Source organism: Notolabrus celidotus, chromosome 12 (assembly GCF_009762535.1).
Source record: "Notolabrus celidotus isolate fNotCel1 chromosome 12, fNotCel1.pri, whole genome shotgun sequence".
NCBI classification, from domain to species: Eukaryota; Metazoa; Chordata; class Actinopteri; order Labriformes; family Labridae; genus Notolabrus; species Notolabrus celidotus.
The window spans coordinates 1,227,573-1,241,511 of NC_048283.1; the positions used below are offsets into that span (position 1 = coordinate 1,227,573).

General features: G+C 43.2%; 1 protein-coding gene across 1 annotated transcript in view; it reads right to left on the reverse strand.

The window, feature by feature from the left end:
- Window positions 1-6,524: 6,524 nt before the first annotated feature.
- The window catches only part of bbs9 (Bardet-Biedl syndrome 9), a 123,097-nt gene continuing 115,682 nt past the window's right edge, over window positions 6,525-13,939 (reverse strand). The window contains exon 19 of the mRNA XM_034698556.1: window positions 6,525-6,596. Within this exon, the coding sequence (XP_034554447.1) occupies window positions 6,558-6,596 (39 nt within the window). The 3' untranslated portion in view covers window positions 6,525-6,557. The remainder of the gene's footprint in view (window positions 6,597-13,939) is intronic.

Genomic DNA, 13,939 nt, shown 5'->3' on the forward strand with positions numbered 1-13,939 from the left:
ACCCTGTATGACCTTAAATACTGACACAGGTCACATACACAAATTCATTCATAATCTGCTTTTACACCGATGTTACACCTCTGTTAAAAGGATTGTGAGTATCTCACCTTGAAGCAGCAACACGGACTGGAGAAAGGCCTTCAAGTCTTTTCAGTAAAGCTGTGACTGACACAATGTCCCATGCCTATCAGAACCAGAATACTGTTTGACAGGCAGCATGAAAGTCAGATCATTTATGTGCAAACTATCAGCTTTGTACTTTTTGGGCACAAACCCTTGCAGACGATTGACAGATCTGATGTGTTAAAGCAGAGCTGCACAGCTTTGAACAGCAGCAGCAGTAGTTCCCACTCTGTGTTTGGGTTATGGGTGATTTCTGTGTTATGTACAGCAGAACAAGGAGCGCTTGTTTACAACTTATTGAAACTTTCTCTCCGTTGAAAACAGCCGATAGAGTCGGAGAGTCAGAGAGTCAGAGAGACGGAGCGCTGCAGCCAGAACGTAAACGAGCTGCTGTCAAGTGGAAATTAGTGAGAGGGGCTGCCAGAGCAGGAATGAATCAAAATGATTGGTTGCCAGAGTTTTATCCTCGGATAAAGTGACACAACCAGAAACAAAGCTCAGAGTGTTTGTGTGTGTGTGTGTGTGTGTGTGTGTGTGTGTGTGTGTGTGTGTGTGTGTGTGTGTGTGTGTGTGTGTGTGTGTGTGCACTCCTCAGAGCCGACAGATTAGATGTTTCCTGCTCAGTTAGCCGCAGCAAGCAGCGTGGACCGACTCCAAGCCGCTCACACAAACACAGAGATACACAACTACATGGAAACACACACACACACACACACACACACACACACACACACACACACACACACACACACACACACACACACACACACACACACACACACACACACACAATCGGCGTGGTAAATGACAGTAGTTCGTTGGCAGAGCTCGACGTGGCATCCCTCGTTCACTGCAGGATGACGGGGTGAGCAAAGAAAAAGAAACACGGAGAGAAAGAAAGAGGGCAATAAAATGTTCAGAGGAGAGGAAAATGAAGTGATGACGAAGAAGAGAGAGGAAGAGGAGAGATAGAGGAGAGAAAAGAGATGCAAACAGAGAGAGAGAGAGAGAAAGAGAGGAGAGGAGGAAGAAGAGAAGAAAAGGAGGCAAAGAAAACAGCAGAAAGGTTCATGTAGGGGTTAAATGAGCATGTTACTCATGCCTGTGTGTGTGTGTGTGTGTGTGTGTTTGTGTGTGTGTGTGTGTGTGTGTGTGCGGCTCAGTGTTTCCGTGTCTTAATTAAAGAGCCAATTAGTACCTCAGTTTAACGACGTCTAGAATCACAGAGCCCATTTCCTCGTGCAGTGACTAATACACACACACACGCACATGCACACGCACACACACACACACACGCACACACAGATACAGTTACATGCAGGCACAAACACACACTGAGGAAGTCTTACATCATCACACACCCTCGTACACACACAACAGTTAATGCGCTCTCACTAACACAGGAACACATTTCTTTAGTAATGAAAAGGGCTGCAATGATTCACACACACACACACACACACACACGCACGCACGCACGCACGCAAGCACGCACACACGCACACACACACACACACACACACACACACACACACACACACAGGGAGGTTTTTAGGAGTTTACTGAAATATCACAAACTGTCAGACACAAACTTTCTCCATCTAAGTGAAGGAGAACATCGAAACCAAACGTGCAATGTGCTCAGATCATCTCTCAGAACTCTTCTCTGCTTTTATAGAGATCTCTGAACATTTCACACACACTAACATCTTCATTCTGTGTCTAGAGATTGATTGCTTTACATAAATCCATGAATAGTGATTCCTCAAACGGTGAATGTTTTGCAGGAAAGGAACTTGTGCATTGCAGAAGGAACCAGAGTGTGTGCACTGCAAGAACTTGGGTCAATTACACTATAATCCTTACGACACTATCTCCTCTGGCTATCCTGAGGTTTATGCAGAAGCTCAGGGTTGACCAGAGACAGTATAAATAATGGACGTAGTATCCGTGACGTCACCCATCTGTTCCTGAGCGCTGTTTTGGAGCCAATCGTCGGCAGGAGCCATATTGGAAATGCTGAACTCAACCAGGCAGAGTGTGAGGTAAAGAGGCAGAGTTTGAGCCTCCTAGCTAACAGCTATGTGTTCCTGTACAGTGTGTGCTGATAGAGACATTAGCGAATGGGTGTGTATGTGGTTTCCGGTGTTTGTGCTGCCAGCCTCTAGTGGACGCTTGATGAACTGCAGTTTATAACACTTTCACATGGGCTTCAAATTCTGAGACTGGAAGTTCCTGCTTGGGGTTTTGGCCCACCGAGCCTTTGCAACGGCAGCTCCAAAGTTCAGCTGTCCCCTACACTGTCTGTTTTTAAAATCAAACCTTAGAACGCGCTTTTATTACTTGGCTTTGCCTCAGCGCCAGAGTTCCCTTGTTTAGATCCTCTTTTCAAAAGTGCTGCATCAACAACTTTGGATTGCATTTGGCTATTTAATGATTATGTCTCCTGTTTACATCAGTAACTTCATTCTCCTTACAAAAGAGGAAACTCAAGTCTTTCTACCTTCATATTTCATCTCAAATTTTTAGTCGTGCATGCATTTTCTGCAGGAAGCAAACACGTGCTTGTGACCATGCAAAGAAATTTAAAGAAATACTGCAGCAGACCAGAGAGGCGTCTGAGACCTGTAGTTAGATCTAGAGACAGAGCTGATGTGTACTCTTGCAGGTTTGCTCCTCACAGTGTGAGATAAAGTTTTTATTCCCATCCTAAGAATTGAAGGTGTTTCTGAAGAGTAAGATGCATGACTTTATTTAATACCTGCATGTACAGAAGCAGTATAAAATACAGTGACAGCAGTGATACACATCAAGACAGTAAATCAGAGTGATGTGATTTAAACGGAGAGGAGACGGAGAGGTGGACGGTTCTTACGGACAAAAACAAGCGTTGGAGACAGAGCGAGTGATCAGCATCTCTCCTCCAGAGTCTGATAGACTGATACGCAGACAGACACACAGTAACCACTATTGTCCGTGGTCAAAACAAGAACACAAACACACAATGCTGATAACACTGTCTGTCTACACTGCGGCTGATAAGACGGGAGGAGAAAGGAGGAGAGAGGAGCAGACAGAACAAACCGAGACAGGTGGGGAAATTGGTTTTTAGATGAAGACAGAGAACGAGATGGAGACGTGGGACAAAAAGAGGTTGTTGTTCACTCAGCGGAGTGTTTAGGGGGGAGGAGAGGTGGAGGATTACATGATAGGATCTGGCAACTCAACCTGATCCAACCTCTGGTGGTTTATCATCCGCTGTGGAAAGCTCCAGAATGCACCGTCCTGATAACCATGACCTCCTCCACACGCCTCCTAACTTCCTCCTCTTCATACCTTCGCTCCGTCCTGCCTCCGTCTGCTCAGAGCCGTACATGATTACAAGCATGTGTCATAGAAACCTCTCACTCGGTGTAACGGAGTGAAAGCAGCCGCGCTCCAGGATTTGATGAAGTTTGGAATCGGTCTGCAGACGATTATTAGCAGAGAATATAAATATGAGAGTTTAATTTGGACCGAGGGGAGTCGTGTTTTTCATTCTCTGGCCTCATTTGGAAGTTTGATTTCATTTCCATGTGTCCCAACAAATGTCATCCTCAGGTCTAGACCGTACTCTATGTTCTCTTATTAACAAAGACCCAACATCAAGACCGGATCAGATCCAGTCCCATCTTCCAGACAGGACTCAGTCTGATCTCATCTTAATCCACCATGAGCAGAGCACTTTGCAGCATTTAGCAAGTTACAGTGGCAAGGACAAACTTCCTTTAACAGGCAGAAACCTCCAGCAGGACCAGACTCATGTTAGACACACATCTGCTGAGACCGTGTTGGAGAGAGGGATAGAGGGAGATGAAGAGAGAGAGAGAGATGATAGTGGGGAGACGAGTAGTAGTAGTTGTAGCAGCTGGAGTCTGGCACGTCCACAGCAGCAGAGATCCAGAGGAACCTACGAGACAAGGGAGCTCAGGGACTCCAGAAAGGTCTAAGAAAAGAGAGAAGAGAGGGAGACCAGAAGAAAGAAAAAGAGGAGAAGAAATGGGGAAGGAATGACAGAAGGAAAGGATGGGATAAGAAAAGGAGACATGAAGAATGAAGAAACATGGAAAGAACAAAGAGAGAAAGAAAGAAGAATGGAATGAAAGGAAAAATGAATGAAAGGAGGAATGAAAGAAAGTAAGTAAGAAAGAAGGAATAAAAAAAGAAAAAGGAGAAAGAAAGACAGACAGACTGGAAGAAAGAAAGAGAGAGAGAGAGAAAGAAAGAAAGAAAGAAAGAAAGAAAGAAAGAAAGAATAACAGACCCAAAAAAAGGAATCTACGGCAGAGATCCAGAGGAACCTACGAGACAAGGGAGCTCAGGGACTCCAGAAAGGTCTATGAAAAGAGAGAAGAGAGGGAGACCAGAAGAAAGAAAAAGAGGAGAATAAATGTGGAAGGAAAGACAGAAGGAAAGGACGGGATGAGAAAAGGAGACATAAAGGATGAAGAAACATGGAAAGAACAAAGAGAGAAAGGAAAAATGAATGAAAGAAAGAAAGAAGGAAAGAGAGGAAAAAGGAATATAAGAGAGAAAGAAAGAAGGAAAGAAAGAAAGGAAATGGGAAAGAATGAAAAAGGAATAAAAGAGAAAGAAAGAAAGAAGAAAGAAAGAAAGAAAGAAAGAAAGAAAGAAAGAAGAAAGAAAGAAAGAAAGAAAGAAAGAAAGAAAGAAAGAAAGAAAGAAAGAAGAAAGAAAGAAAGAAAGAAAGAAAGAAAGAAAGAAAGAAGGATGAATAACAGACCCCTAAAAAGGAATCTACAGCAGAGATCCAGAGGAACCTACGAGACAAGGGAGCTCAGGGACTCCAGAAAGGTCTATGGTTAGTAACTTTAATGGGACAGGAAGAGTTAAAGTGAGAGACAGGCAGAGAGAGGAGAGAGAGGGAAAGACAGGATCTGCTGAGACCGTGTTGGAAAGAGGGATAGAGGGAGATGAAGAGAGAGACACTTCTACATGTAGAGTGAGGGAACCAGGGATAGAACCAACAACCGTCTGATTAAGAGACAACCCACTCCCCCCAACCAGACTGTGAGGACTCATTTATCTTATATGACCACTGAACCACAGCTGATTATAAATCTGGGACTGCCTCACGTCCTTCTGTGTGTGATGAATTTAAAGCTGAAGTCGAAACCTTCCTTACAAATCAGATTCACAGATTTACTCCCCCCCCCTCAGATATATGAGTAAAACAAAGAACACGTCCTGATAAATCCATGAAGTTAAGCTGCTACACAGGTGAGACGTTCTTTCCTGTGAGATGAAGTAAATCACAGATTGAAGAAGAATGAGGCAGGTTAAGAGGAAAGTGGTTTCTCATCAGCATCACCTCATCAAAATTCCCTGATAATCCCTATCGGGTAGAGCTGCTAAGCTCCGGGACACTGGAGAAGTCCTTCGCCCAGGAGTGATGGATGCTGCAGATCCAGAAACTGGTGCTCATTATAGCGTTTCACTCACTTCAAGGTGAAACAGACGAGTGTGAGTGTGAGCTAAACGCCTGAAATGTAAAAAAAACCTGATAAGTGAGAAGGTGTCTGGGGTTTCCTCGGTTAAGATAAATAAAGTTACACTCCTCTATTTTTACCTCCTCCCCTCTCGCTGCTGTCAGAGATGCTTTCACAGGCCGTCGTTCAGCGGCGCGGACGGCTGCTAAAACACGGCGCGGTGATTTATGAGGCTGTCCGGCTCCGTCAAAGAGCCGGCTGAACTCTTGTGTTTTCTCTGGGACGGCGGGGCTGAGAGAGGGAGGCCTTCTGCTTTTCTTTGACACGCGTGTTCACACGGTCACGAACAAAGAGCTTTATTCTGTGCTGATAGGTCGTGTGTGTCAGAGACCTGCCCTGACTCCATCGCTCTGCAGACTCCCCTCCTCCCTCTGATCAGGATGAATATGTCTCTCTATTCTTACAGACTGAAATATGATGAAAACACAAACAGCACAAGATGAAACCTCAACACTGAGGTACAAACGTTAGTGTGGGGAAAGATCTGAGAGCAGCTGGAAGGAATGGAATGGAATGGTATGGAAGTAGGGGTGTGAATTGATAAGATTTGATCAATGTCAATGCCATTGTCGATTCTGCTTATCAATCCAATTCCTTATCAATTCTCCTGACGATTCCTGAGGATTTTTTTGAGGGGGAAAAAAGTAGTTCTACAGTCTTCCACACCAAAGGAACCATTTTATTTTCCCCAAATGATGTCTGCACAAGACTGAACATGAACACATTCAACTTGAACAAACTGAACAATAGGGTGACCTCATTCTCGGCCGTGTGAGTCCGGACGTGGACCATCGAGCCTGGAGGAAAAGACTTTGAATTTGGAGAGGAAAAAATGCTTTTACTCCAGGGGGTCATCGCGGAGGTATTTTACCCGCTCTTGGTGCCTCATTTTAGGCTATGGAGTCTGGACGTGGACCCTCGAACCTGGAGGAAAATACTTTGAATTTGTTTCCATGTTTCCATGAGAAGAGTCAATAACATTTGAGGTGTACAATTCCGATTGATCAATTGGAACCGGTTCTAAGTCGGACCCGGTTTTCGATTCCCACCCCTATTATGGAATGGAATGGAACTGAATGGAATAGGATAGAATAGAATGCTCCTCATGGATCAAAGCCTCATAATCGATTCTCAACATCAAAGGCGATGCTCAAGACAACCTGATCACACCTCATATTTATTTAATCTGTTGAAAGTAGTCCCTCTCATTCCCCCTCTGCCTGTTGACCCTGTGGTAAAACCGTCAGTGTGGTCTCAGGCTGGTCTTGAATAGAATGGAATGGAATGGAACAGACTTGTATTGAAGAATGGAACTGAATGGAATGGAATGGAATGGAAGGGAATGGAATGGAATGGAACTGAATGGAATGGAACTGAATGGAATGGAACTAAGTGGAATATGATAGAATAGAATGCTCCTCATGGATCAAAGCCTCATAATTGATTCTCAACATCAAAGGCGATGCTCAAGACAACCTGATCACACGTCATATTTATTTAACCTGCAGAAAGTAGTCCCTCTCATTTCCCCCTCTGCCTGTTGACACTGTGGTAAAACAGTCAGTGTGGTCTCAGGATGGTCTCGAATGGAATGGAATGGAATGGAATGGAATGGAACTGAATGGAATGGAATGGAATGGAATGGAACAGACTTTTATTGAAGAATGGAACTGAATGGAATGGAATGGAAGGGAATGTAATTGAAGGGAATGGAAGGGAATGGAATGGAATAGAATGGAATGGAATGGAACAGACTTGTATTGAAGAATGGAACTGAACTGAATGGAATGGAATGGAATGGGAGGGAATGGAATGGAATGGAATGGAATGGAATGGAACAGACTTGTATTGAAGAATGGAACTGAACTGAATGGAATGGAATGGAATGGAATGGGAGGGAATGGAATGGAATGGAATGGAATGGAAGGGAAGGGAATGTAATTGAAGGGAATGGAAGGGAATGGAAGGGAATGGAATAGAATGGAATGGAATGGAACAGACTTGTATTGAAGAATGGAACTGAACTGAATGGAATGGAAAGGAATGGAAGGGAATGGAATGGAATGGAATGGAATGGAATGGAAGGGAAGGGAATGTAATTGAAGGGAATGGAAGAGAATGGAATGGAATAGAATGGAATGGAATGGAACAGACTTGTATTGAAGAATGGAACTGAACTGAATGGAATGGAAGGGAATGGAATGGGATAGAATAGAATGCTCCTGATGGATCAAAGCCTCATAATTGATTCTCAACATCAACCTGATCACACACGTCATTTATTTAACCTGCAGAAAGTAGTCCCTCTCATTCCCCCTCTGCCTGTTGACACTGTGGTAAAACCGTCAGTGTGGTCTCAGGCTGGTCTCGAATAGAATGGAATGGAATGGAATGGAATGGGATAGAATAGAATGCTCCTGTTGGATCAAAGCCTCATAATTGATTCTCAACATCAAAGGCGATGCCCAAGACAACCTGATCACACACGTCATATCAAATCACTCCACAGAAAGTAGTCCCTCACATTCCCCTTCTGCCTGTTGACCCTGTGGTAGAAACTTTAGTGTGGTCTCAGGCTGGTCTTGGTTGTGGGGGAGATAATGACACTTAGCGGTTAGCACAGATGTGAGAGCAGCCTGAGGAGCTACTGGACCCCAACCATCAACCATCTCTGAGAGGGAGAAGAGGAACAACATCCTGTCCTGTGATCCAGACCTGGAGAGAGCATCTCTAAGCTGCTGATCTCTACAGAGTCACTGAGACCAGAAGAGGGAGAGATAACAGACACGATGTTCAGAGAGGAGATGTTTGATGTTGAAGAGAAGGAGGAGAGCTGGATGAGGACAGAGATGTCAACATCAATATTCCTGCAGGAGTCCTGTCCACCTTGTCTAAAGGGAATATTGCCTTTAATGTGAAAGGAGACTTCCACAAACCGTGCCGATGAATATAATACTTGCATGTAACAGTTCCAGACACATAAAGTGGATGAAGTTCAGCAAAACTGGATTTAAGAGGTGCAGTTATTCCAAAATCAAGACGTAACAGTTTTTAAGTGCTGAAAGCTGTCCTCACATGCAAACTCTTTCCCCGTGCATTCACAAATATTTCCATGAATGTAACACACACACACACACACACCCACATGCACACACATATCTCATGCATGCTAACACAGACGTAACTTAATCAACAGCGTATTCCCACAAACACCTGGTTTTAAGCCTCTCCTGCGTGCACGTATCACACACACCTAACAGTGCAGACAAATAAATCATTCTCAAAAACTCAAGTCCACACACCCTCTCCACTTCTTCTCTCACTCACGCACAGACGCTGAGCTACGTGGTTGTTGCCATGTGCTGGGTGGTCCTGAGGGCCCGGAGGCCCCAGACAGAGCAGGGGACTAAATTACAGAGCGTGACCCACCACAGTGACACCCAACCGGGGATTAACACCCGGGCTGGGTCCCAGGCCGACAGTAGCCCCGAGGCTGCGGGAGCTGACCCTGCCAGGTTCAGAGGTGATCGGAACACAAACACACACTTACACACACACACACACACACACACACACACACACACACACACACACACACACACACACACACACACACACACACACACACACGCACGCACACACACACACATTCTGGTTTTAGTCTTGGCCCACCCAGGACTGAAATAATGAGGGGGTTTGGGTCAGTCCAGCTGGATGGAGGGGAGCGGGGGTTCTGGGTGGAGGCGAGACTGGAGAATTTGGCGCTGATCTGACAAAGTATCCCGTGTCTTGAAATATCCAGATTGTGTCTACGCACACATCTGAGGCGGATCAGTCCACACCTGGCAGCACAGTTAGTCTCCTTCGCTGTGTTGCAACAGGAACACTTGTCACTAAATGTTCCTCCCAGCTCACGTCTGAAACCGAGAAGGCATGCGATCTACGAGAAGAGTAAGACTTACTGCACGTTTACTCAGCTAGAGGAGAGGTTTGGGGTTTCTTTTATGGTCCTGGTGATGTGTTGTCTGGATAAAATGATACCAAAGAAGCAAAGAGATGACAGCAAGAGGTTCAGGAATAAATATTCCCTGATTGATCAAATAAAATCAAGTTCCCAGAGGTGTACTGAACACAGGATGTTTGGTATCATTGCATGGACATAAAAACAGCAAAACAATCCTCTATTTAGTACTTTGTTTTCAGATTTGATGCACTCTAACACATAGATCCACCGCAGCTATGACAGAGAGGTATCACAGATGAAGAAATAAGTTAAAAAACAACATCCTCAGCGTCTCATGAGGAGCGTCTGACAGATTAATGTCTTTGTTTCACAGATTGTTGTGTTTGTAATTGAACCCTGCAGATGTCTGATGCAGGGATTGTGTAACAGCTGAATAATATATGTGTAACATTGTGGAAATACTCCCAGAGGTTTGATAAGATTTCATGACTTTTCCTGTCTGGAGCACACAGCTGGAAACTCGAGTGGATCATCAAACTTTGATTACGAGAAATCTATTTTGATGGTTCGGCTTGTAAAGAGAAATGACTTGTTTCTACTGAACTTTGTGATTTCCAGAATAATTTAACAGAGCAAAACTCTGCTTTACCTGTCTCTAAGAATATCTGATAATGTTGTTTTTTTTTCTTAGTGTGCTTTCACAGCTGCACTCAGATGGTACAATGGATCACTGATGGATTTGTCTCTTGGGTCTTTTTGTGTTCACACCACTGTATGTAAAGCAGGCCACAGCACATCACAGGGCTGTCCTCATACCATTATGTCACAGCCTCATTTTCCCACTACATAGGTAAACTAATGCACTGCATACTGGCTGCACTATGCATTGTTGGAAGCCGGCTCCAAGATGCCGACTAGCATTAGCCTCTTCTTGTTCTTCTTCTTGTTCTCGTTCTTGTTCTTCTTGGTCTTCTTGTTCTTCTTGTTCATCTTCTTGTTCATCTTCTTCTTCTTCTTGTTCTTCTTCTTGTTCTTCTTGTTCTTCTTGTTCGTCTTCTTCTTCTTCTTCTTCTTGTTCATCTTGTTGTTGTTGTTGTTGTTGTTGTTGTTGTTCTTCTTCTTCTTGTTCTTCTTCTTCTTCTTGTTCTTCTTCTTCTTCTTCTTCTTCTTCATCTTCTTCTTCTTCTTCTTCTTCTTCACCTTCTTGTTCATCTTGTTGTTGTTGTTGTTGTTCTTCTTCTTCTTCTTGTTCTTCTTCTTCTTCTTGTTCTTGTTCTTCTTCTTCTTCTTCTTCTTCTTGTTCATCTTCTTCTTCATCTTCTTCTTCTTCTTCTTCTTCTTCTTCACCTTCTTGTTCATCTTCTTCTTGTTCATCTTGTTGTTGTTGTTGTTATTGTTCTTGTTCTTGTTCTTCTTCTTGTTCTTCTTCTTCTTCACCTTCTTCTTCTTCACCTTCTTCTTCTTCACCTCCTTCTTCTTCTTCTTCTTCTTCTTCTTCTTCTTCTTCTTCACCTTCTTCTTCTTCTTCTTCTTCTTCTTCTTCTTCTTCTTCTTCTCAATCAATCAATCAATCTTTATTTGTATAGCGCCAAATCACAACAAACGTTATCTCAAGACGCTTTTACAAACAGAGCAGGTCTAGACCACTCTATGTCAAATTATGAACAGAGACCCAACACCAAGACAGGGTAAGACTCAGTCTGACCCCACCTTAATCCATCATGAGCATTGCACATCGCAGTACTTAGCTAGTTACAGTGGTGAGGAAAAACTTCCTTTAACAGGCAGAAACCTCCAGCAGAACCAGACTCATGTTAGACAGCCATCATGCCTCGACCGAGTTGGGTCTGGAAAGACACCTTCTTCTTCTTCTTCTTCTTCTTCTTCTTCTTCTTCTTCTTCTTCTTCTTCTTCTTCTTCTCTATTCTTATTTCTTTTATTCTTATATTTTCTTCTTATTTTTTCTTATTCTTATTATTCTTCTCTTATTCTTATTCATCTGTTGTTGTGTTGTTGTTGTTGTTGTTGTTGTTGGTTCTTCTTCTGTTTCTATTATTTCTTCTTGTACACCGTTTCTTTTTTTCACTATTGTTATTGTTGTTGTGTGTTGTTTGTTGTGTGTTGGTTTTCTTCTTCTTGTTCTTCTTCTTCTTCTTGTTCTGCTTCCTTTTCTTATTTCTTTCTTCTTCATTTTCTTGTTCATCTTTCTTCATATCTTCTTCTTATTCTTCTTATTCTTTTTCTTTCTTCTTGTTCATCTTCTTATCATCTTCTTCTTCTTTTCGTCTTCACCTTCTTGTTCATCTTCTTCTTGTTCATCTTGTTGTTGTTGTTGTTATTGTTCTTGTTCTTGTTCTTCTTCTTGTTCTTCTTCTTCTTCTTCACCTTCTTCTTCTTCACCTTCTTCTTCTTAACCTCCTTCTTCTTCTTCTTCTTCTTCTTCTTCTTCTTCTTCTTCTTCTTCTTCTTCTTCTTCTTCTTCTTCTTCTTCACCTTCTTCTTATTATTATTATTATTAATTTTATTAGCAGTATTAATGTTATTATTTTTTATCAATATCATTATCAATAACAGTATTTATTATTTTACACCATCATCTATTATCATTATTATTATTATTTACTTTGGACATTTCTTAATTGATTCTTTATTTGATAGGACAGCTGAAGAGAGACAGGAAATGTGGGGAGTAGAGAGAGGGGGAAGACATGCAGCAAATGGTCCAAGCAGGGAGTCGAACCTGTGACCGCTGTGACAAGGACTGTAGCCTCAGTATATGGAGTACCCATGGCGCCCCAAGCATTCACCAGTTAATCTAACATCAAAATGAGTTGTGAGTTGACTCGGAGGAGCGAGGAGGTTAAATACCTCTTTGATATTTAGGCAGATGAGCATATTTCTCAAATGTTGGACACCACTCATAAAAAAAAGGGAAGTTAACAAACATGTGAGTCAGAGCATGAACAAGAGAGGCTTTCACACGAAGGCCAAGAAACTCTGACAGGAGTAAGTACAGTGATGATGAACTAAACCAGTCTTGGTAGAGACTGACCAGCTCTTCTCCTGATATTTAATTGCAAGCAGCTATTTGTTCTGGTTGCAGGGTTGATTAAGTTCTCGCTGCAAAAGGAACCGCCTCCTCTGGTGGTCTCAGCTGGCTTGTTTTGCTCCACATCAGGGGTTCACATATATCTAAAGGAGCCAGGCCAAGAAGAGAAAGGCCCCCTGAACTACTTCTCCATAAAATTCATGTGTGATGCATCCTTAAATATCATAATTAAGTACAGTCAGTGTTTTTAGTTACATTTCATTTTAGGGACTAGTAATCGCGTGATACATTTGCAGAGCTTGCACACTTTCTGCAAACACATCACTTATTTGGATGGATAGTATTTGGCAACATGAAGTTACATTGAGATCGAACCCACGCTGAGATTCTGTTATTTTGTTTAAGTCCACGACATTCACTGAATTGATTTAGAGCTTGTTATGTCTCTGTTGCATTTTTACAACACTGGGCTTAAGTGGTAGTCAAAACACACCCCAAACATACAGCAACCATTGCATTTCTCACATCTTCAAATTACCACCGAGCACATGAAGTTGTTGCCTTCAGATGGAGACTTTTAAGAGCTAGCAGATGGCAGCTCTAATATTTCTATAACACTGTAATATCTCTGCTATCGCACTGTAGCAGGAGCAGGAACATCTGGAGTGACATCACTGCCTCTGCATGTGGAGGTCAGACCAGGTGAAAGGGAAACTTGAATATAGTAGGTCCTACAAACACACACACACACACACACACACACACACACACACACACACACACACACACACACACACACACACACACACACGCACACACACCTCAGGAGGAGGCCTGATACAGCTGTTTGGAAGTGTGGTCCAGGTCAAAGGTCAAACAGATACATTGACACCACACACTCACGCCCTTAAGCAAGTCGCCAGAATCAATCCAGGCACACACACACAGCCGGACCTGACATGAACACACTCCGACAACCTCCCAGTGAGACTGTGTGCACACACACGACACACACTGCTACCCGGAGTGTATTAATAGCATGTGATGTGACTTAACCCAAGGGCCTGTTTCACCAGAACAGCTGCGAGTACAGCCAGCGTGTGTGAGTGTGTGTGTGTAGGTCTCTGTGTGTGTGTGTGTGTGTGCGTGTGTGTGTGTGTGTGTGTGTGTGTGTGTGTGTGTGTGTGTGTGTGTCTGTGTGTGTGTGTGTGTGTGTGTGTGTGTTTGGTTGAAACCTTCCTCAAAAGCCAAAAT